This window comes from Vanessa tameamea, chromosome 5 (assembly GCF_037043105.1).
Source record: "Vanessa tameamea isolate UH-Manoa-2023 chromosome 5, ilVanTame1 primary haplotype, whole genome shotgun sequence".
Classification (NCBI taxonomy): Eukaryota; Metazoa; Arthropoda; class Insecta; order Lepidoptera; family Nymphalidae; genus Vanessa; species Vanessa tameamea.
The window spans coordinates 10,185,585-10,211,536 of NC_087313.1; the positions used below are offsets into that span (position 1 = coordinate 10,185,585).

Here is a 25,952-nt window from a genome sequence, read left to right on the forward strand (position 1 = left end):
CCTAAATAATAAATCCCTATTTTCAATTATAAATAAGTACAAAAAAACGACCAACAACAATTTTGATTGTTTTACATTACTTACGTTTTAACAGAACGAAAATATCCGTATAGATAGGTCCTGTACACTAGAAGTTAAAATTATCGTGGGATTTAAAGATGAGTAATCGTATTCTGTTACCACCATCTTTATCATACTAGCAAGACTATTAATAATTACGCATAAATGTATCTTAAAGATTACTCATATTTAAACCGATAAATTGTTATCATCATAGGGTTCAAGTAAACATTAAAAGTATAAGTAAGCAGTAAGTACACGAAGCGTGTCCATAGTGTCATAATATTGTCCCGGGAATTTAAATTTAAAGCGGATAACTGATTAAACGATCCAGCTCGTTGATTACTCAATGTGTTTATTCAACGACCAAGGCATGTGGATATTAACTGAAGGTAGTAGGTTCGAATCTGTCGTGTAATTTGGGGTATTAATCTCATGCTCGGTGGTGATCGTGAATCTAAATCCAACACAGATGAAATTGTATTTACTAATTCGCAAGTGAACCCAGAAAAAAACTCCTTACGAAGAGAGTTGCTGGTCTTTGTCCAGGAATAAATCCGTATTAATATTAAAATGAAATAGAAATAGCACTAATAATTAATGTCATCTGTGGTATTAATGATATTTGGAAATTTTTGTAAAGTAGTGAGTGTAGTAAGTGAAATAAATGTTATACAAAACGCTAGATCGAGTCTACTGAAAACTTAACTTAAACTAATATTATATCTTTGTGAGATTAAAGAAAGAGAAAAAGATTTTTTTTACCATTTTAATTTTAATATTCATTTTTGTATTACTCATACAAATCCATTAATTGCTAAACATGTTTACCTACATACTTTATAATACACAGATAACAAATCTTTTACTAATGGGAACTACGTTGCTCTAAACACTCTTTGCTTTGTATTCGTTCATTGTTTTCTATCAATTAAAATAAAACTACTTATATTTAGAAAATCTGCTGAGAATTTGAATGCTAATTAATATGAATTTATAAAATGAATATAAATTATGTACTTTTCTTCGGAAAGTCGCTCTAATACCTATGTAATAAACAATCCAATATAAATACACCATAAATAGTAATAAAATCATATACTTAGTACCAAAGTATTATAAAATAATAAATTATAAGATAACACACATACACCATTTTTATGATTTAAATATAACAAACGATTGGGAAATACCATAATATGATAAAAAAAATACAAATTGAAGTTATATACGAATATAATGTATATACAAACATTATAGTATATATTCGTAAAATTAAATATACATATGTGTGTAATTCTTTATGTAGGTAATTTTAAAGTTACATTACACGTATATTCGTTATTTTTACACTTATACCTAACGTGAACAGTATACTTTTAACTTTTACTTTTAACTTTTACTTTAATGACAGGTTACATTCAAATTCCGTTTTGTAATTATATTCTTGAAGGACATACTTTTTCTTATTAATCAGACAATTTTTACTTAACACTGCAGTCTCGTCCTCGAGCCACAACAACAAAATTGCCTTAATTGAGCTTATTGTGCTCCAGATAAGGCGCGGTTACTATTTACACTGTACAGTCAGTGTAATCCACAATTACACACTGCTCCTTTGTGTTTATTCGTTCTTAGTAGAATGGAAACGAATGAATCAGTTCACATCGGTCCCCGATGCTCGACAGACGGGTGATTCGTAGTGGTGCAAAATATGATTGTAAACTTTCACTTCCCAACGTAAACAAACAATGAATGACGTGCATAATTTCAGCAAAAATTCAATATAATGTTCATTGTTTGAAATGATAAGTCAATTAATATCTAAATTTAAACAGTGAAATTGCTAATCGTTAGTGTATTTTCCCGACCGTCGTTTGAAAATATCTCGCCGTGACCAATTTGAAGTTTTATATAGTTTGTGTTACGTCTCCGTGTCGCCTTTTTTTAAATATTGTTATTTTATGTGCTGATTGAATCGTTTGAAAATAAACAATGGGAAAAGATTACGGTAAGTTTTTTGGTTGCATTTACGATAGCTGCAATGACGGTGGTTAAGGATTTGTGCTAAATTAATTACTTGTACGAGGTATGAAATACGGTAGATGTAAAAATATACAATTAACAGGTACATAATACCTACGATATAAATGTAATTTAAATTATTCGATAACATTGCTAGTTTACAATAAATACTTGAAAATGTTCCAATAATAACACTTGAAACAAACGAATAATTCAAAGGAACTTAACAGAAATTATAACACGCAAGTGTAGGTAACAACGAAGGTTAAATAAATTAATCTAAAAATCATTAGGTATAACAAAATTGGATACAATGTTCGCATTATTAAATAATATTAAATGGATTATTAACTAAAAGTATTTTATAAGAAAAAGTGTAATAAGTATGTGTAAATAATTAAAAAATAATATAATATTAATTACGTCGACGGTTATATATAAATTTTTTGTTTTTTTTTTCATTCCATTATCCCATCGATATTTTTACGAAAACAAAAACCGTGTTTTCAAGAAGGTATTTAAAAATGTATCCGAACGGTACCTGTTATGATATACTTAAGTAAAATTTTGTTTATGTGTATAAAATTATGTTTTTGTACTGAGATTCATTAAGAGTAACCAATACATCAATTATTACTAATGATTGTAGTAATTTAGTATGGCTTGGTTAATCGTATTTATAATTGTTTTGTGTATTTCCAAGAATTAAATTAATATTAAATTGGTTTTTAATATTTTGTTAAGATAGATCTATAAAAGGGCTTGTAAAAATCCTCAAGAACATTGACCTTTTAATATATTATGTACGATTGGAGTGAACGTAAGCAAAATGATAGTCCTGAGTCAAGACTGTTTTATTTCAATATTGAGTAACACAATATTTTCACCCGCGTTAAAGGTTCCTGTTCCGCCTCCGTGGACTGGGGCTTGATGTAAAATAACGTTTAAGCTTTCTTGTATATCCTTACTATTAACTGCAAAATATAAATATTCAAGCCCGACTAGAAGCATAAGATTAGCGCCTTCTAACAAACAAAAACAATTAACTAAACGAACCAAACAAATCGTGTTTTGTGGTGATGGTGCATTTGTTACAAAGCGTGAATTTTGACTGATAATTCTGAGTTCAAACCCGAGGCAAGCACTACTGAATTCATGTCAGTGCTTAATTTGATTTTCAAAATTCAACTCGTGCTCTGCGGTGAAGGAAAACATCGTGAGGAAACCTGCACGAGGTGGATGGGAATCTACTACTACCACCAAGCATTGGACCATCGTGGTGCAAATAAGGTCCAAACCTTCTTCTCAAAGGGGAGAGGAGGCCTTTGCCCAAAAGTCGGATATTAACAGGTTATTATTATATTTTACTAAGTAGGGAACTGAGAGGTATTAGTATAGATTACATTTTTGTGGCAGTAAATCACTGATTTAGTAGTTAAGATTTCTACCTAGTAAACAAGTTTTAAAATGCTTAATTTTGCTGGTAATACATTTTTACACAAACTCCTTGTCTTAAAGAAGAAAAATAAGGAAAAGAAATTATCAGGTAGTTAGATACAGTAATTTAGAAAGTTGTAATAACTAATAGGAAAACAATTGATACACCAAAGGACAGTGTTTTACCTTTATTTTTTATTTGATTTCATATCATCAGCTAATTATGCCTGAATATCCTGCTCAGATGATTTTGATGCGGGCTTCACCAATGGGGATTTAATCAATGATTTACAAACAATACCTATTGTTAGATAATATTATATAGATACACCCATAAACATGATTTTATTAAAATACAACAAATCATTTGATCACATTTTGTGTTAAATATATTTTTAAGGAAAAGTTCAATTTGTCTTTTTTGCCATTTTCCCAGACATATTGCGAAACCGAGTCAGTTATCCAGTAGGGAGTAGGTAGCATTTATTTGCGCTCACGGACCACGGCTCACGTAACTCATCAATATAGTGACCGCGTCTCACGCGCAGACATAAATAAAGTTTCGTCAGCGTGAGCTCTACATTTTGTGTTACTACTATTCACCGGAAAATATTATTCTTCGTACATAAAAATACTAATTTCTTTCCTATATTTTGCTTAAACGTAGTTGTTTGTTTTGCGTGAATAACACTTCTCGGAACTCATAATTGGATTGTCGCTTCAGTCCTAATCGCTTTATACTAGTCATGTGCTTCGCTGTAACCTAGTTTTGCTGCTACAGGTCTTACGTTCGAACAAATAATATTTAAAACCTACTAAGAAATAAATGCATCTTTACTTAACGCGGTAGCTATTCATCTTTACAACTGAGTGCTGACGTCCGCCTACGCAACATAAAATGATCTTTACGCTTTATGTAGCCGAGGTAACGAGTAAAGAAGACAGTATATTTTGTGACGTTACACCGTGCACATATTCATGTTTCCGTTCGGAGACTTTAAAATTTACATTGATTTGTGCTATTAAAGCTGTCCGAACTCAGATAAGTCTAGGTTAATTTATCTGAGTTCACGATAAGTGTAATTTGCATTTTAAGAGCGACATTGATTTTGATCAAATCGCCTGTATTATTTTAAACCAAAGTGATTGCTACAAAACTGTACATAGTGATATAATTATTCAAACAGTGTACAATGTATTTCTTCCAATTGTATAGCATTTATTCGTACCTTTAAGTATTTACGGAACAAATATTTACATTTTGTATTAGAAAAATAGTAAAATGTTTTATTTTCTTACGAAATTATTGTATATAAAATATAGATATAAATGTATTTTATCTGGTCGTCATAATTACTCGTTCATTATCAAATGCTGATCGATATTGATACTGGAATGCAAGTTTATGAGTACCTAATTATTTTTCAAAGCCGTAACTTGACAAGGCCAAGGCCAAAAGAGCGGCTTCAGCGCTAATATGTAAATTCCAAGGTATCTAAAACTAAACTTTAAAATTCTATTTTTGATTTACTGATTCTGTAGGTAATAAAATAGCTGTAGTTAGTCAAGTCAATTATTAATGGCGCCAATCTTAACCAGTTACTTGTATAATTTACCTTAATCGGTGTTATTGTTACATACTTTTTTAACTACATAAGTGTATTCTTTCTATTACGTAACCTTGGCATTTCAACGTGCTTGTATACAACCTAGGACGGGTGTAATTTATATTGAATAAAATAAAGTATATACCGGCTTAGGTAATTAATTGTTGGTTGCTAGAAACTTATATTAATAATCAATCAATTATAAGAAAAAAACTTTCCACTGCTGGGCATAGACGTCATCTCTTAAGGAGATGGTTTGGAGTGTAGATTGGTGGATGTGGTAGAATTCAAAAATGTTTTCCTTCACCGCTGAATGATTTAAAGCGCAAATTAAGCACATGAAAGATTATTAAATGCTTGCGTCATCATAAAAAAAGATTACCGATAAGTATACTGTAAGTTACTAGTATTATAATCCTACTGGTACTCACAACGTACTTATTCAATTTTAACCGTGCCGTGCTCGAACTTAGTCCAAGAGAAAAAAAACTCCCTATAACTCTATCGATGTCGTATTTAACAAGTAAAATCTTCGGTACATTTTTAATAGAAATACCATCTGTATGAATAAAATAATAAATGAAAGAAAACAAACAGAAGAGACATCTGTTTTATTCTTTAGTGGAAAAAATTATAATAGTGTCGAAAATACGCTTAGCAACGACAATATAATGACATCATCTAAAAGTACTTACTTTTATATCCAAACAAGGAAGTTTTGAGTGTATAATTATTAAAATTAACAATGTTTAAGTTATACTCACTTTAAGAAGTACTTTAGTAACGAGATATATGACCATAATAATACAGCGTACAACATCCCGATGTTAAATCTGTATGTTGGCTGAAATTAATAAATTTCCCGAGCAACTTCAGTACCCCTAGGTATTCGTGCGCGTGTAGATAAACACGAAAATGGTTTGTTAAAAAATAACGCAACTACTATTATCACTAAATCCAACTGATAAATGATGTTTATTACAAACATCTTGCTACTGTTATTATATTTTGCAAATATTTTAATATAAACATGGGTTTCTCACACAAAAAAAAATATCTGTGAAAATATATTTGCTTACCTGGTACTTACCATTTTAGTTGTTAGTTTTTATACTTACTAGTTATTGAAGTAAAAAAATATAGCATCACACATTACGTTGCTGTAATTTAACTCGATGTTGGCCTCACTAAGGTTGACGTTTTATTTCCCTGTTAATTTTTGAATCTAGTATGCTACGCATGTTTATAATTTATCGCTATAATAACACTGAGTTAATTCCACTTTTCTTTATCAAAATTGCCCATTCAAGATAAGCAAGTTACGGACATTTTATCTGATAAGCGTTAGACACAATGAAGATACTAACCGAGTGAGAGAGACGGAAAATGAGCACGCAAACAAAACGTAATAGAAAATTTAAGTTAACGATGTATCATGTTTTATTTTTGTATATAATGTTTATGGAAGTTAAGTGAATATTTACCGAAATGGGTTGTTGTGTTCCACCAAAAGAGTCAAGTAAGTTCCCAGCGTATTACTTAATATGAATAATATATTCTAATAATAAAAAAGAGATCGATTATACCTTTCAAAAATATATTCTAATCCCTCTGCAGTAAGGTAACATTTCAAATTAGCTTCCCTACCTGACTAACATTTCACACGTAACCTTCGTGTCACGGCAGATAATAAATATTTTACTTTTTTTTGGTAATTGTTAAAGACTTCTTCCTTGATCCACCGTTGTCTCGAGATCTGTCGGAGCTGCGAGAGCGAATCCCAGAAACATTCGCCGCGTTTACACAAAACGTGTAGATCAGAATATGGGAATAAATGGACTATCGGTATAGATAAAAAATCTATCCACAAAAAGATTCTAATATCGTAAAATACATTCTACTTTACGTATTTCTATAAGAATATTTATTCAAAGGATTGCCCCTTTCAATACCAACCCAACAAAAATAAATACGTTAAAAAATCTTGCTGTATTACTAATCGCAACTATTTTAAGAGTAGGTACACTATGATATGTCTAGCTCAATTAGCATTATATTTAGAGCTTCATTATACCCTATTCCAATCTAAGAAGGACCGAAGATAAACGAACCATTAAACAAAGATATACAATATATTATGCACTACAGGCAGTTATTAATGAATATATCTTCATTTACTATTTCACTTCTCTACTTATATTAACTTTTATTTCACTTCCTAAATTCTGATCTGAATCTGATTCTATTATCGCAACATTCAAAATTACATGTTTTCGCAAATCCGTAATTAATATCATAGAATATCATATTAGTAGTAGATTTTAGGTATAAAAAGCATGTCTTTTCTGGGGCTTCAAGTTAATTCGGTTATAAAGTGGTTTAGCAGTAAATGTAGCCGTAACAGGTTTAGTCGTAATAGGCAGACAGAGTTCAATAGGCATTGTTAATATTAGTTTAGATTGTACAAATTATTTCGTCACAACCAAAGACTTCTTTTTCTGGTGTATATCTAAAACAAAGACTTTTGTAAAATTAATGAATGTTTTTGGTTATAAATTAAAATAAAATAGTTAAATAAATAAACGTTAAAATATATTTTAGATGATTCTCTACCGTTTTATCTGTACTTACTAAAACTAGTTTTGTTTGAAGTTTAGGTAAGTGGAACACAAGGTATTAGTCACAATATTATTAATAATAACTATACAACTCTTTCCGTGACTGAAGTAGTAATGAGGTTGATAATACCATGCAAATTTATCCCTGTTAACATAAATAAATATGCAAAACTTTGGGCTTATTTACACGCTATATGCACAATAATATATTAATAACATATTGGATATAAATGAAGTGATGAAATTAATGCTCAATATTATTAAGGACAAATTTTGTAATTAACGGATACCTATTTTAAGATAAATGTACGTAAGTATAATAATCATTCTCCATATCCGTTCTCCAGGGGAGCCGATACGTTACGATCCCACCTTCAACGGGCCAATACACAATCGGTCTTGCACGGACATCGTCTGGCTAATTACATTCATCCTTTTCCTTGGAGGATGGGGATACGTTGGATACTACAGTAAGCTATATAGTTACAAGTTTTTAATTTTATAAATCCTCCTTCAAGTACCCATTGCATACTGTTGTACAGGACGAGAATTACTTTATTAAATATACGCAAATTGCCATGTTTTGCTGTTTTTTTTATGATTATAATAAAGTATTCACTGATTGTCTAGGTATGACGAGGGGGAATGTCGAAAAACTTTTAGCACCCATCGATTCGAATGGTCGCCGCTGTGGACTGGACTCGGGCCTTGAAGATAAAAAGTATCTATTGTTTTTCAACATCGCGAAATGTTTAGCTCCCGGTACACCCATAACTGGATGTCCTACGACGCAAGTTAGTAACAACTTTTTTTTTAATCGTATCATGGCATATAGCGAATGTAATTAACCTAATATTAGTATCTACATCTTGCTTCCTACTCTTTTATAGGTTTGCGTATCGCAATGTCCTAGTAGAACAGTTTTATTTGAAAAGGAGATCAGACAAAATCCTGGTATATTTGATCAAATAAAAAATGACATGGTATGTACAGACGGTCTAAACGTTCAAACCATGACAAGTTCTGAAGCTCTTGAACACATCAAGAATGAAAAATGTACCAGTTTCGTGCTGCAGAGTCAACCAGGTATATTTTGTATACTGTTCTTATAGATTGTTATGATGTAATTGTTTTTTGTACCAAAACAACAACTTGTAATCCACTAATTTAATTCGAAGAGCCTGTTGTATATTTTATCTTTTGTGGTTAAATGTGTGGCATGGTAATCTCCGTGAACCATTATTGTGCCGCTTAATCTAACCGACTGCAAATCGACGAAATGATCGCGCTCCAGTTTTATTCCGCTGCATCGGGGACCTTTCGACGCTGCAATGCAAAGATTCGTCGAAACCAGTACAGTCACGAGACATGTTAAGTGACGAGACTTGCGTCCGTGACCCAAAGAAGGCGCAGAAGTCATTGCTGAACAGCGCCACGGCTCTCGATTCCTACGTGGGGTGGATCGCTGCCAGCTGGGTGACGTTCTTCACGAGAAACGAACGCGATACCCATATTGTACGTAGCATGTGGCTCGAAACGTTGCACGCGTTGCATTTATCACTAATCTACCCAGCATGTGTCCGAGCCAGATACTAACCTGAATGTTTTTGTAACTATTTAAACCCGTCCCATTAACCGATGTACTATCGAATTAGCATATATATGTGGTCAAACTAAACATTATTTATAGCAAGCGTGTCTTTTAATCGGGATTATATTTTAAAATTAACTTTTTTTAAGGTATGTGTATGCTAGTTCGTATTAAGCTAAAATCAAGCTATCATATAGTCTAATGCATGCTTGGTATACGGAACAGTGTTGGGACGGTGCTTTGTTAACGTCACGGCCGCAGTGGAGCTGTTGAGGGACTTAACAAACGGTACCGTTGATCTGGCAGAGGCACAGGTGCTCGAACAGCTAATCAAATTACTAAAATCTAATCAGGTAGGTAGTACACGCACCACGTACATATTTACTTAGTTAAAACATATAAACAGTAATATTAATAATGTAATTATAATATTGTAGATTTAAAATTGTAACCATTGTTGCATGACTCTTAATAATATTGTCACTGCCTAACATCAGCCCGTTACGTAATATATAATATCATTAGTTCATTAACATATTAAGAAAAAATCATAAATTATTCCTAAACCAATTCATTTTCACAGTAGTTTAGACATCATCTAACATTATAAATATTTTATCTATGTTTACTTTAACATTGTTTAATAAATCATATTTTATCAATTGAAAATATTTACACTAGTTTAATTAAATTTCCCGATTGTTGATCAATCGTAGCTTTCGAATGATGACTTAAGCGAAGCGGTGGTTATTCAATTATACGTTCTAACGAAATCGGTGTTTCTCTCAAAAACATTGTAAAATATTTAAATACCAAATGTAACATAATATAATCCAATTCCCTGTGGTGTCTTCGAGCAGCTATCGTCGCAGATAGTGCAGGACTTGGTGCAGTCTCGTTGGTACATGGCAGGCGCGCTAGTCGCTGTGGTTCTGGTTTGCTTCATCTACATCCTCCTGCTGCGCTGGGTGGTCACCCCCGTGGTGTGGACCTCCATCGCCGGATTATTCGCACTTTTAGGATTTGGTAAGTCTCAGCCAAACTCGACATTTATTTTACTGCACTTCATTGTTTGGGTCATGTGATTGGGTGGTAAATCGTTTATTATGTCGTTGTTTGCAATTTTAAATATTTTTTTTATCTCATTTCAGCTATTTATTTGTGTTACAAGAACTACGAGTATTATAAGGCAAATCCAGTCGGCCTGTATCAAACAACAAACCTAAAGGGCTACGCGCAAAGTATCTTCGCCAAAAGTGAAACGTGGCTCGTAATACTCATAATATCAGCAATCGTATTCCTAATACTACTGCTGGTGATTATTTTCTTGCGCAATCGTATAGTTATTGCAATCGCACTCATTCGTGAAGGAAGCAAGTAAGTAAATACAGCATGTTCTTTTAATTCACATGTAACTCGTATTATGTCATCTTAACACTGGATTTGCTTAAAATTAGTTATGTTTTTGTTGAATTTATTAATATGGACACGAAGGGTATTTATGCCAATATAACTGGATAGAACAAACTTTAACGACATCTTTCATACATGTTCAATGTCATACATATTTGAAATACACTCACTTCTCGTACAAATTTGTACAATATAATTCTCACTTTTCTTCTTGAGTCTATAACTATTTCTGGAGAGTCCTTCAGCATAAACCCTAGTCTACATAGGCTTCTGACGTACTGTCAAATATTATATATAGTCGAACTCGTGCTAATCAAAGACAATGAGATTTAGAATGAATTTAACTACATTTACTAAAATGGTATATTCGTGACTTATATGCTTAGCAAGGTACACAAGTAATAAGCCTGGTTATAAGAGTTTTAGAGAAACCTAGTAAGTAAGTAATGCTAACTACTCTTCAATTTATCTGTTCGAAAAATATTAAACACAGAATAAGACTTCGCACTCAAAGTTCTATACTTTCTGTACTTTGTGTAACCAAGTGTCGCATGTTCTTAGAATATCGTGTTTCAAATTACAGAGCAGTAACAGCCATCAAATCTACAGTTCTGTTCCCTATATTTCCATGGATACTGCAATGCGGTATTATCGCTTATGGGGTATTAGTTCTCATGTATCTCCTGTCGATTGGCGAATCGGCGTTCCGTGTTGTAAACCTGAAGAATGACACAACGTGCGACTGTGGAGGACTCTATACAGAGGTGCCCAACATTTTTATATAATTAAGATCTTCTTTGAAGTAATATTTTTGGCGAATTCGTCCATAAACTGGTAGTTTTGGATGGTTTGTGTGAGATTAACGCTTCAATTTAAATATATCCCGGCCTTACTCTGCTTTTACATAGTCTTTTATTAGAATATATTTCAATATATATTTTAACTTCGATATTTATGTCGTAGGTTAATAGGAAAGATCGTATCATTGCGAAAATCGTAGGTCCATTGCAAAAGCCTAAATTATCATATATACAGCTCGAACGATTGTGAAAACCTTCCTTAGATTCTCACTATCCGGTCCTTTGCTAATCGTCCTAGAAGTTTCGAAGGTATTCGATTCGTCCGATTGTCCTAGGACACATGTTTTACCCATAGATACTCGTATGTACATTACGATAGTTGTTTTTTTTATTATTTCTGCCACAGGTACCCCTTCTATATTTCGTTAGTCTTCTTAAATACTTATTCCGTATTCTATTCATTCTCCTCGCCCTTCAATTTCATCTTAGCAAGGCCATTATAGGTATATATAGTTTACAAACGTATGTGCCTTTCATTCGTTCCTTGAGTTGCTTCTACAATGACAGTCTGGGATCTCCGCAGATATATCTCATATATATTCATTATCTTTATTGAGTACATTATGAATCACTATTATATTTATATTCACTTTATCTCAGGCCCGTAAGACTTTGTCTTTCAGAGAACCTATTTTATTTTGTAGTAAAATATGATAATACCGCGTCATTGTGCACCTTCACTGTTTTGTGTTTATCTATATTTTTATCTATATGTGTATATTTGCTGATGAACTATGAAAATATTATTATTGTTTAAATTTTTTTAATAGAAATCACATATACATATATTGAAATAAAAATCGAAAGTAGGAATTGTTACTGTTTTTTATCTGAGATTATTTGTTAATAAGATGTTAATAATTTCAGGAAGGAGTCGCTTGTAATCCCGCTAAATTTATAAGTCAGTGTCACGATACGAGATCCGCTCTGCTACCCTGTCAGGTGGCCTCTTGCCACTTCACCGGCATCGATAATCCTTACAGTGTTATATACATGCAGCGTACGTATTCATTGAGTTGTATACCGACACATTCTTAATTATCAAGCTTATATGTACAAGAGTATTTCTGGTATTAATCGTCTAACTGTTTTCAAATTATAGTATAGCTTGCGACAGAAATTTGTATTTTAATTTTACTAAAACTAACATGATATTTTACAATTCTTTAAATTGAATTCGAATTAAATGTCAAATAATTTCTGTGATTAACTGCTCGTTGTTGTTATTGGCCTACAATACTGTCAAGGTTCTAGGTTTGATCCCCAGTGGGACTATTAAAAGTTAATGAGTTTCACTATCAAGTAATTAAGGAAAGGTATCCTTAGATTTACTTTATCTCCTACCTGATGTCAGATTGCCATCTTCAGACACCAGTGCACATATGTCTGTGCAGACTTCTTCTCTGTATAATCTCTTGGTTTGTCTTCTCGATTGGCGGCCTTGGCGGCATTCGTTCAGAGGACATGATTATTGGTTTGGTTGCCTGTACACATTTTATCGCAATATCTAACTTTTATTTTGTTTGTTTTCAGTTGTGAATTTGCTTGGTTTCTTCTGGGCAATGTTCTTTATCAGTGGTGTCGCTGATATGATGCTAGCAAGCACATTCTCCACCTGGTACTGGACTTTCCATAAAAGAGATTTGCCGTTCTTCACTCTTACATCGGGAATATACAGAACATTTAGGTAAGCGGATTACAAACATTCTTATAAAAGTTAGGTCGAGGTCAATCAATAAGTAAGTGTAGTGGGTTCTATATTGCAAAATATTTTTGCATTTGAAGCATTACTAATTGATTGTCAAGAAAAACATCCATTACCGGTTCGGAAATAAACACTGTAGACCTGAGATGAACCGTCGAAAGAAACTCAATTCAATATTAAATCTCTTTGAAATTGAAGACTTATTGAAAACTCTAAAATAGGAAATTTGACCAAATGCGTAATTTTACTTCAAAAATAATATTTACCATGAAACAAAATTGCTATTCTTTTCAGATATCACTTAGGAACTGTGGCATTTGGGGCTCTCATAATTGCCATCGTGCGAGTTATCAGGGTCATCTTAGAGTACATTGACCACAAATTGAAGAAATTCGACAATCCCTTCACGCGGTGCATCATGTGCTGCTGCAAATGCTTTTTCTGGTGTTTGGAGAATTTCCTCAAATTCGTGAACAAGAATGCCTACATCATGTGCGCCGTGCACGGGAAGAACTTCTGCCGGAGCGCCAACGACGCCTTCTCGCTGCTCATGAGGAATATCGTCCGCGTCGTCGTCTTGGATAAGGTTCGTTATTTTAATTATTAAACACGCTTTATGATATCAATATATATACACGGTAAGAAAACTTTACGAGCTCTTTTATCCGTTCGTGCAATATTATTAAACAATATATAGTTTAAAAACTAGATGGATTGATTTATCCAAGGAAGGATTTTTAAGAAATTTGATATAAAACGATAGTCAACTAATTTCATATTAATCTATTTATTTACGAAGTCACATGACGTCTTTTCGTTTTTGTGAATAAAATTACATAGATTTGTTCTTTACGTGTCTTTACTTCATACTGGCTTAGTTTCTTATAAAAAACATCAAGAAATAGTTTCGCGTTTCCATTAAAATTACATTTGCTCATGTGTTTCTATTATGTTTTCCAGGTGGCAGATTTCATTTTCTTCCTGTCCAAGCTTCTTATATCAATCGGGGTCGGGTTCGCGGTGTACTACTTGCTGGAGTGGAACTACGTGTACGAGGTGACGAAAGGCGAGCGCTTGCACTACAACTACGTGCCGGCCATCATCCTCAGTGTTGCCACTTATCTCATATGCACGATATTCTTCAACGTATACTCGATGGCAGTGGATACGTTGTTTCTATGTTTCCGTAAGTTTTTTTATATAAATAATTAGTATATTTTACATAGGTACAAATTGAATTGCATATTGTACTTATATTATGAATATATTTTATAATTATACCAGATAATATTTAAATATTACTCATTACATTTTATCATTACATAGTATAAAACAAAGTGGCTTACCGCTGTCTGTCCCTATGTATGCTTAGTTCTTTAAAATTACACAACGGATTTTGATGCGGTTTTTTTAAATAGATAGATTGATACAAGAGGAAGGTTTATACGTAAATACATGCACAATATAGTAGAGAAACGCTCTTTGACTTCTTTCACTTTTCGAAGATATTACAGATTTAAAACAGAGTAGTAATAGCAGTTTTAGTTTTATTGTCTAATGACTGAAAAACTGTGAACGTTGTAAGACATTCTGTAGTGTATTTTGTATCAGCATTGCACCCGTGCGAAGCCGGGGCGGTTCGCTAAAAATAAATATCACAATCAGCAACGTTATCAAAAGTTTAAGAGAAATAATATTTAAAATTAAAATAAACAATAACATACAACAAAAGTAGCGCTGAGCTTTCTATTAAAATTGTCCATATTACATTCCAATGGCCTCGTTGACATGACGCGCGAGAAACATGCGTTGCATGATGATATGGTGTGATTTACGTATTCATCGGTACAACGATGTTAGCCAATTCAAGGCCTTAACATTTTGTAATGATGCCTTCTTGTTACAGTTGAAGACTGCGAGCGGAATGATGGTTCACCGGAGAAGCCGTACTTTATGTCTAAAAATCTTATGAAAATTCTGGGTAAAAGAAACAAAAAAGCGATATAAGCAAGTGCCAAATTATTCTTCCTTGTTCAATTATATTTTGATTATTTTCTAGATTTAGGAATTTTAATTGATATCAAAATTTCAAATAAAGTTATAATGAAAACTTATTTTCTGTAAACCTGCAAGGAGAAACATTTATAAAGACTTTTAGCCCAAAATGGGTGATGATTTACCTAAGAAATGTAATATTTAAGTTTTGGAAGTAATTTACTAATAAGTTTGTATTCATGTATTTTATAAGGTTTTTATGTGAGTAATTGTTAAAAAGCTATTTATATTGAGTGCCAGAACAATTTATTTTATAAATTGTCTGATTTTCTACTTGTGGTAACAATATTTTTTATTAAACATATTTCTATTGAAAACTTTCTTTTATTACATAATTTGTTTAAAAAAATATGATATCTAGACTAGACTAGAGTGTAACTGTCCTACAGCGAAAGTACGCGATCAAATGAACCAATGAATAAAATGAAGTCTAATTAATTTAGCTGAATTTCTTTATTCGGCAAAAAAAAACCACAAAAATTACTCCAAGTTCTCGCAATTCAGGTTATTTACATTTTATTATAGTAAAAAATGAAAAGTAATGTGAATAAAAAAGAATATTTATTTTTACCTTAATATTATAAATGGCTAAAATTTTATTAAACTATTCTTCCATTATACTATTTAATCTGTGCTGTGTTAAAAATGCAATGTCAAGCATAACTTCAGGGTCCAGGAGCTCCTTAACATCGTCATACCTCAGACTTTCTTCATAAGCGAACATTATACTTGAGTCATCCAGCATCATTTTTGCAGCTACCAATGCTGCCACACAGTTTTTTAATCTCGCCATTATTTCTCTATCTGACTTATTTATGGGCTGTAAAAAATAATTTCTTGAAACTGACAGTTTATATGTTTTGATAATCCTTATTTATATAAAGTTAAGTTACGCTCAATTGTATATTTGCAAAACTTAAAATGTAATAAGTAATTAGAGGTAAAAGTAGTTCATTCTTTTTGCTTTGGTTTAAAAATAATGTCTACATTTTAGAGTATAGATGTATAACTTTAAAGCTATCAGCAAATATTTTTGTAATAAAGCCAAGCCTTTGCAAACTTTTAAATAGCAGTTGATTCTAAAAAAAATGTATTTTAACATTAATTTGAATAGGAAAATTTACTCAAGGTCTTATTTTCAATAGTTTACACAATGAGAGTTATTGGTCACATATTTGCTAATTTCCAAAAACAAAGCTCGTAATAAATATTTTACCTGATGTTCATAATTTTGAATTTCATCTTTATTTTCTCCAATAATAACATTCCGTTGCATTGGGCTCATCCATATAAATCCATTATTACCAATGATAATTGCAATACCACAAGGTAAGTTATGAAAGTGATTTTTACGCCGTTTGATCAACGATGGAAAAACTTTCATTAACACTCCTTGGGAGAGCTGAAAATTAGGATTGTGTAAAATAAATATCTACAGTCCAAAAATTAAATAAGTCTCTCAGTATACAATAATTGCCAAAAAATATATCATATAAGAATACCATTTCCAAACCAGTGGTAGATTTTTGGTAAACAAAAAAAATTGAAAAATGAATAGCTTCTACATTACACAAAGATTTGAAACAATAAAGAAGTGCTCTCAAATTTTAAGGTATATTATTAAAAAATCATACCTTGCCATACTTCAAGCTCCTTGTGTGTAATGACAAAGAACCATCAGAAAAAACACTCTGCACTTCTGCACTTATTAAATCACCTTCTTGTAAGTGCTTCCGCATCATTTGTTCATCTTCTGCTGATCTGCGTCTCTATAAAGAAAATATGCTCCATATACTTGTTTTCAAATTAATAAAATAACAACTTCGATTGTGCTTTTTAAAAATCAAGAATATTTCCAACATATATATATTTTTTTAAATTTATTATGACAAAATATCTCTCCTACTGTTTTCTGTTCTCTCTAAATTGTAATTTTTATTTTGTCAGTCAATAAAAGGAGTGAAGACAACCCAAAACTTTGATCTTAAATTGACATGATACCATTGGTTGAGATTATGAATAATATATAGTAAATCTTTTGAATGTCAATAAAATTGTTACCCGAACTTTGGAAGTAAAGTCAAAGGATATGAGTAATTAAATTGAATAGTGTTTGTAAATAAAGAATAGTTAAGTTAAGATATAATAACTAACTGTTAAAAGTTTAACTTAGAAAAAATAAATAAATTCTATTAATATAGAAAAAGTAGAAAAACGAAGATTGGGTTTGTAGTTCAGAATTAAACAAAAAAAAATTTATAGTGTTGATACATTCTGGTTATTATACTGTAGTATGAAGTATTATATTTATAAACCAGTGGTAGAAATAATTTAGTGGTATCTAAATAGGTTACTTTATAGGTTAGGAACTTGCTATAGAACTTGCCTTTTATCTGTATTACCTTCATTTCATCTGTATTAATATTATATTAAAAAGTTCTATTATAAAAAATATATATGAAAAATAAATATAGTCATTCAGAAATCAAAAAATCATAATGTCAAACTACACATTTCAATAAAGACCAAAACTGACTAACCAATTCACCTCCAGGTAAATTAACTGAAGACAATTGCAAAATTGAATCCAAACGAGAGTTGGTTTCTATTTTCCATCTCTTTTGTTGGACTTCTAAAACTCTGCCGACCACAACATCACCAATTTCACCAACATATCTACTCTTTAATGGCCGCACACAAATCAACTTATTCACTTTTTGCATTACACCAGCAACTGATGATTTAATACAGTCATCTTCTACATATGTCCCATGACCGCTGTAATCAATAAACAACAATACCATTAAAAAAAAATTAGTTCAGTAATTTGCATACGTGAAACGGTGATTTATTACAATATTATATCTATCTTGTCTTGACTCTAGAATAATTGTAAAAGGTGATTATTATAATAATATTGTGTATGCAGCCTTTTTGGTTTGACCTTTGAGAGTTTAAGAAAAATTATTAGTGGAACCGTGACTGCCTAAAGTTTAGTTATTTATTTACATATATTATTTAAAACCACTCAATTACCGCATAAAATCTTGCATGCCACTGATAACCTCTCCCGGTGTATAAAACCGTGGTAACTCATTACTTGATGCAACACAGTGATTAACCCTTTCAGAGGCTAATCTAATTGTAACGTGCCCATTCATTTTAGTATTTGGTATATTGTAAAATCTTAAATTATATTATATGCAATATAAATAAACAATAAAAACATGTAATCTCTTTCAAACTGGCATTTGACAAATAACAACTGTCACGCTAGGTAGACTTTCTTTATTTATGGATGAAGTATTTCGGGTACAGCCACATTTTCACTTATTTAAAAATGTCGAAAAAGTTTTTAGTTATAAACTCAATATAATTTCTGTGGTAAATGTTATGTAATTGTTGATATCATCGATTTAATATTTAATTAAGGCTGTCTTAAATTAAAACTAGAATAAAATGTATGATAGATTGCCATTGTTTATTTAACTCAAAGAAAAAAATATTCATTGGCACACCTATAAAGATGATAAAATCCACTATACCCTGTCAAAGTTAGCTTGATCATTTTGACAGACGGGCTAGTGATGAAAACAGTAAATATAACATATATAACAGTCGATGGAACGATGGAATGCGTAATTCAAATTAGAATTAAAAAAAATTTAACTAATTATTCTAAAAAGAGTTATACCAGCTAAAAAGACCCCAACCACTAGCTAAAGAGACCCCAACCAAAAGGTCCCCGTTCGTAACAATAACTTGACATTGATCTTTAATAAGGATTTTTGTAATCGATATTTGTAGCAGTTACTGCCTATTATTCGCGTCCCTACCGTGCGATCGATGTTATATTGTACAAGCGACTATTATTTTCAGTGTTTCTATTTAAATTTTACTTTGAAGCAATAATATATAATAGAAAAAGTCTTAAAATTTTCGGATAACGCTTGAATCTTTAGGATTTTTTGTAATATATGTACTTTTTTTAAATACTTTTACAGTTTTTAAAATCATTAAATTAAGAAAATAATATGTTCGTCATTGCAAAGTTATGTCGATCAGAAAAAAATACATCTGTCAAAAAGATCAAGCTGTCTTATACAGGTATAAACTATAAATTTGAATTGACTTTTTTACTGTCAAAAGTGTCAATTGTCAATGTAATAATAATAAATTTGAGTTTACTAATTTGTGAATTCAGTTTTCATTTAATTAAAACTATGTTTCTTTTAATAAACTCTAAGTATTTGTCTGTATAGTTATGGTTTACAGTGTTAAGAACTCTAATATACATTATATATTTTTGTAAGATTACAAGAAATAACAGAAACAATGGCTGTGAACGCTGCTCCTATAACAGCGACCGACAGTTTATCTCAAGCTTTAAAAGCAAACATTATACCTAACCAAGAATATTTATTACAGGTTAGTATTAAATCTACTTAGTATTCTATGGAATTTGATTAAAACGATAATTCATATTTTCCTTCATTTTATCAGGGCTCAGTTTTAGATTCGGCTGTAGAAGTTCTTCTACACAGACTTCGCGGTCTCTGCGACAATGTTGATGCAGGTCCAGAAACGTTTGATGATCAAGAAGTTTGTTTTAGTTTGAGAGATCCTAATCAGCAGGTAAATAAATGAACAAATCTATTATCACAGTATGACTTATATTTTTACTAAATCAAAATTGATTTACCATTAAAATTTGAGATGTTGCCAGACCTAGATTTCATTAAAAGCTTTGTTTTATGTTTGTATTTTTCAGTCAACACCATTAACCCTACGAGTAAGGAAAGCTTTAGATGCAAGAGATATGCCTTACCAGTTGAGATATATTGGACAGCCAGACTTGGGAGACAAAAATAGGCCAACTGTTGTGCGATCAAGCCTTGACATAGCTTGTAGTGGAATGCTCATTGAATTCCTAAATGAATTAGGATGTCGAATTGAATTTGAATATAGTGTTAAAGGTAATATAGTATAATAGTCAAGTTAACTGGTAAATTTTCTTATAGGTAAGCAGATAGTCATCGGTGTAAGAAATATGAATTGTTTCTTACACCAATGACTATCTACAATCTATAGAAGTAAGTAAGTTATGTTTTTTGTGTCTGTAATTATTTCCTTCAAATTGTAACACAACAAAACTTAGTAGTGCTGTTTGGTACAGTACACTAAGTGGAATAAGTGAGACCTGCACAAAGCATTATCCCAAAATCTAAACAGCAATAATGTTTTGAAATTGCTTTTTTTATTAGTGAATAGAGAAAATAATCTAAGATGGCGTTCTTTATCATTCTTTCTCACATCTTATGTCATCTATGCTGACACAAAATTATTAAAAAGTATATAAATCTAACCTCAGTTTTATTTTATAATAACCTAATAATGCATGACAAATTGCCCAATTATAAGTCTATACCATACATTAAATAGTTAAAATCAGTTATAAATAAGTCAATTATAGAAAATCTTTAGGTCAATTGAAGAATTGCAGGTGAATGTTAGTATTACTTTTTTTTTACTAATTGTACTGCTGTAATTGCAAGTCCAAGTTGCCATTTTAATTATTTTCTCTATTGATTACTTTTTATATAAAAATAATTACCAAATAAAAGCAGAAAATTCTCAATGTAATCTGATTAGTGTTTTATTTTTCAGGTTACATGTTTAGAAAAGGAAGAATGAAAATAACAGTAGCAAAGGTGTTCAAAATATCTCAGAGTTCAATGCCTCCAGAGCCCATCTCACAAAGTTACCTTGTTGAACTGTCTGTATGTGTTATTTCTTAGTTACAAATTATATTATTTCTTAATGTTAACAAAGATTGCAGCAACATCTTAAAAACCTTAAAATCCATATGAATATACATACCAATGAATACTCAAAAATATATTTCTAAACAAAGCAACATAATGAGGGCTACTTGTAGCTCACCAACTGTGGCCACTAGCAAATAAGGTACTGTTCTGTCTGAAATATTCTGAAATATTTGCTACTGCCACAAGGACGATAAATTTAATTTTATTCTATATAATTAATTTAAAATTAAATCAAATTTTTAAAGTATCTGTCCCTTATTATATTATTTTTATATATATTTTACCACTAGCCACATGGGCACATGTCACATGGGATAATGGACCAAAAGATAAAATACAGATGACTTTGTACATTTTTAAGTTTTTATGGATTACAATAGTCTGATAACTATTACTGTTATTGAAAATGATTTTTTTTTTTTCAAATGTATATTTTATTAATTTCTATTAATACTTATAGGTATTAGCCCCTCAAGGACAAGATGCTATTGGTGAAGATATGCGTGCATTTGCAGACCAACTGCGACCACTTGTCCAACTGGATAAAATAGATTATAAACGACTAGGTCATATGTCAGTCACATAGCCAATGTTTCTTACTTAGGTAGGCTTTACACTGATTATTTTAAAACAGAAAAAGTTAAGTATAAAGCCTGCCTTAGTATATTACAATAATGTACCCATTCCAAATGGGAAATATTTTTGCAGATACATCTAAACAAACATAATATTAACTAATTTATAATTTATTACTCAATATAAATATACTTTTAATTTTTTTTGTACACCTTGAAACATAAACTTGGAAAAATAACAAAGATGTACAAGATGTTCTAGATTCTTAAGGCAGATGACAAAATTATGGAAATGTATTTCTTTAATAATGAACATTAAATTAATATCTATAGTCAGAGCTGTTAGGTAATATAATTAAAAAAAATACAATTATGTATTAAAAATATTTCCATTAAACATAACATCTTCATATTGGAGAAAATAATATTATGTCAAAATGAAAAAAATAATGTAAATTTTGGTACTGTTACTCTTTGTGTTATTTTATAAGAGATGCATACTTTAATTAGTCAAGTTACATAAATACAATAGGTTAACACAATTAAATTTTAAATATGAACATTCATAAACTGTTTTTTGTATGCTCAATAATTATTGTAAGAAATAAAAAATAAAAGCTTTCAAAAACTAAAAAGATATTTTTAAGGTCACAATTGTATTAAACAAAATCTGGATTTTTCTTTGAATTCGTAATTGTAAATTCATCTTCACCATAGTCATAGTCTTCCTTCTTCAATCCATGAACATAAGCAAAGTTTCCAAAATATAGACAATTCTCGTAATTTATTTTAATGAAATCTGAAATTAGAAATGTATTGTTTTGAATTCAAATTAGAGAGATATTCACTACCTTGGTCTTAAAAAAATACAAAATCGAATTATAGTGAAACAAAAAAAAAGTAAAAAGCCATTTAATTTTGTTACCGACCTGTCCCGTGAATGCAATTATATAAATCCATAATACAAACATTATCGAAGATGAAAGTGTCGTTACTATCAAAGTCGAATGCGCATAACTTGTGAAAATATGTTGGACATATGCCGCATCTATCGAAAAACATGAATATTATTCACTTTTTTATTATCATTCATTACAAATCCTCTTTACTGACATTAAATTTATACACAACATAAACAAATATAATGTATTCGACAATTTTATAAGCAATTAATTAAAAATAACAGTTTCACAATGATTCTATCAAATTTAAATTATGAAATGTCAAACATTTTACATTACTAACGATGGTAACCTTAGGTAGGTCTTCCAATCAAAATATTTATTTTAATATTAGAGAAACAACGACTTTTGAATTTGGCATACTTTTTTATTTTAAATAAATATTAGGTAGACAATTTATCTGTTTCAGATTTTTGATGTACTTGAAATTAGAAATAGTTAATATTACCGGAACTACAGAAAGAAAGGAGCTATTTAAAATCAATCACAATTTATATTTAAAAATAAAGGATCGTTGAAGTGGAATGCAATGCAACTGAGAACATAATTACTTCATTATTTGTGTACTTAAATAATAATCACTGGACAACTTTTACCTGTGACCTTCGGTAGGTGATTTCTTAAATTCGATGCCCGTTTCATAATGTTGCGGCTGGCATATACCTTAAAAAGTCAAATATTATTGTCGCATTTTGATATCATACAGGCTAACATAAAATGCAAGTGCACAGAAATATAAATACAGTACTATAAACAAGCTAAAATAATTTTAGTTTGTATCTCTCTGTAAAACTCATCGTATGTTTTTAAGACCTTTTAAAATATTTTACTCAAGAATATGAAGCACATTGTTCATGTTTTCTACATTGTCAAAGTTACAGAAATAAAGCGGTAACAATTCAAATATATTTTTACTTACAAAGTGTACAAAAAAATAAAAACAACTTGACAAACATGATTGCAATAAAATATGAAATATTGATTAACTTCCTTATCACTTAATTAAGTTTGTTGTACACGTATCATATTGTTTGATATAAAACTTATTTTTATGTCATAATGTACATACTTGTAATACGGTGTACGTGTCCAATAAAAAAAGCCTTCTTGGTCTGAGTAAAGTGTACCTGTATCAGTTAATTTTTTACTTGACTTGATAGGTAAGTATACCTGACAACCTGAATTATATTCTGGCTTTATATTTAACAATTCATATGGAAATAAAAGGTTATTTTTATAGGAGAACTGTAAAATAAAATAAAACACAGAAAAATGTTCAAATGGCATTTGTGAATAAATTAATGAATGAAACACAGAAAAAAAAGTAAAACAAAATTAGTAAAATAAAAAAACGAAAAATAAATGTTGAAAACAAGTGTTGTACAATGGGCGGACTTATGGCTAATTAGCCATCTCTTCCAGACAACCCAATCTGAGATAGAATTTTTAAAACCATCGGCGTAGGCGGTGCGGTCATAAACTTACATACAAATATTTACACACTAATACTTATACTTACTACATATATACATATGTATATATAATATATATCTCTATTATACACTAATACATATTTAAGATACTAAAATGTTATATAAAGGAAATTAATTAAAGTCGTCTAAATTATTATTTAGGTAATAGTTTTTAACGGCTTTTTTAAAAGCTGAAATTGATGGAGCTTTTTTTATATGTACCGGAAGGGCATTCCATAACTTTATGGCCTGTACAGTAAACGAACCGTTTAGGAATTTTGCTTTGTGAACAGGCATTTTGAGTGTTAGGTACCGCTTAGATCTTAATAAAGAAGGATCCCCAAGAAATTCAAATTTTTCACTTAAATACGTAGGAAAACTATAGTTAAATAGATCACAGTACAGAAGGGAAAGAATATGCAGGTTCCGGCGAAGAAGCCACTTGAGTCTTGAACGATATTCGGAGACATGGTCATATTTCCGTTGGCAAAATATGAATTGAATAGCAATATTTTGAAGTCGCTCAAGTTTGTTCAGTTGGTCCTCGGTCAGATCAGGATTTATATATTTATTTTAGAATAAAATTTCTTGAGACATAATCTGGAGATACCATTTTCAAACACCTTTGCAGTAAATCAGACTATATTTCGCCAATAACGCTTCCAGGACATGTTGGACGCCAAGTTCATCTCATTCGTGCGATTTAACACCATTGGATTATTTTACACGGAGGGTTTGTAAAGTTTCATATCCACGCAGCTACATTACAAATATTTAAGCAGTTGGAAGAGTCTTTGAAAATAAGACCTCCAGTCTCAGAAAATATGCTCAAAATCATATTAAATCATATATTCCATCTGTCTAATAGACAATTTCACAAAAGGTTATATAACATTTTTTTATGTTTTATTTCGATTAAAAGTTCTCCGCCTCCAACAAATAAAAAGTTTTTAATTTTTTTGATTTCATTAAATAATACAAATTTTTATGAATATATTTTCATTGTCCAACACAGATCCGGACCGTGAGTTTAGGGGGCCCTGGACTAATACTACTTAGGGCCCCACTTAAGACATACCTGAACGTAGACTTTAATTAAATTAATTGAATGGGTTTGATTAATTGCAAGATTCGTAGGGCTGCAAACTATACGATCTGCTTAATATAATAAAATGATGGATTATTTTGCATTATCGTCTATTTTTGACTTTGACTTGACTTAGCTGAGGGGCACTTGAAACCCCGGGGCCCTGAGCTGAAGCCCAAATACAGTAGATCCGGCCCTGGTCAAACACCACACTTGCATTTAACATGGGTGGGTTAGTAACAACATTTCCTTGCAACTATTCGCCTTAGTTACAGACATAAGGAAGGAAGAGTAAATAATGTGACGAAAAACGTGATATGCATTTAGCAACCAACTCTAGCGTATATGAGTCATAGTTCGTCTTCGAATTGAAAAAGTAGGTACAGTTCTTGTCGATAATTATACAAAGACATTTAAGAACTTTTGTTATTTTTCTGATATTTTAATGAAAGAACATGTTATATAGAAAAGTATATTAAAACGTTCATTTTTTTTGGTAATTTATATCTCAATTAAAAAAAAATAAGTATGTAAATGTCCTGGTGTGCTAAGGATTCGTATCCTATTTAGGAGGTTATTCCGTCACGCTGCATCAATGAGAATTAGTTGATGATTTTTCATAATCGACGAGCATGCGACGATTATGCATCTCGTGCT

At 30.9% G+C, this 25,952-nt stretch overlaps 3 protein-coding genes across 5 annotated transcripts; 2 read left to right on the forward strand and 1 right to left on the reverse strand.

Annotated features, from left to right (window-relative positions):
• The first annotated feature begins 1,702 nt into the window (after positions 1-1,702).
• Positions 1,703-15,688, forward strand: LOC113392238 (choline transporter-like 2). Of its 3 annotated transcripts, none has more exons than XM_064220812.1 (13): positions 1,703-2,071; positions 8,095-8,217; positions 8,378-8,541; positions 8,638-8,833; positions 9,042-9,262; positions 10,199-10,364; positions 10,490-10,715; positions 11,335-11,515; positions 12,479-12,611; positions 13,145-13,298; positions 13,611-13,902; positions 14,277-14,502; positions 15,223-15,688. In XM_064220812.1, exons 1-13 carry the CDS (start codon positions 2,056-2,058, stop codon positions 15,321-15,323), a joined length of 2,199 nt encoding a protein of 732 aa, XP_064076882.1. In that variant the 5' UTR covers positions 1,703-2,055; the 3' UTR covers positions 15,324-15,688. The 3 variants fall into 3 exon arrangements, with proteins under 3 accessions (XP_064076882.1, XP_064076881.1, XP_026484345.2); XM_064220811.1 differs by lacking the exon at positions 1,703-2,071 and adding an exon at positions 6,362-6,648; XM_026628560.2 differs by lacking the exons at positions 1,703-2,071; positions 9,042-9,262 and adding exons at positions 6,362-6,648; positions 9,564-9,691.
• A 227-nt stretch (positions 15,689-15,915) lies between these two features.
• On the reverse strand, positions 15,916-18,636 carry LOC113392239 (exosome complex component RRP4). Its single transcript, XM_026628561.2, has 5 exons — positions 18,408-18,636; positions 17,912-18,149; positions 17,006-17,140; positions 16,588-16,773; positions 15,916-16,191 (listed from the first exon to the last, which is right to left on the reverse strand). The coding sequence occupies exons 1-5, from the start codon at positions 18,530-18,532 to the stop codon at positions 15,976-15,978; spliced, it is 900 nt and encodes a 299-aa protein (XP_026484346.2). The 5' UTR covers positions 18,533-18,636; the 3' UTR covers positions 15,916-15,975.
• A 918-nt stretch (positions 18,637-19,554) lies between these two features.
• LOC113392240 (mediator of RNA polymerase II transcription subunit 18) lies at positions 19,555-22,008 on the forward strand. Its single transcript, XM_026628562.2, has 5 exons — positions 19,555-19,799; positions 19,875-20,006; positions 20,143-20,347; positions 21,039-21,151; positions 21,660-22,008. Exons 1-5 carry the CDS (start codon positions 19,707-19,709, stop codon positions 21,783-21,785), a joined length of 669 nt encoding a protein of 222 aa, XP_026484347.1. The 5' UTR covers positions 19,555-19,706; the 3' UTR covers positions 21,786-22,008.
• Positions 22,009-25,952: the final 3,944 nt, after the last annotated feature.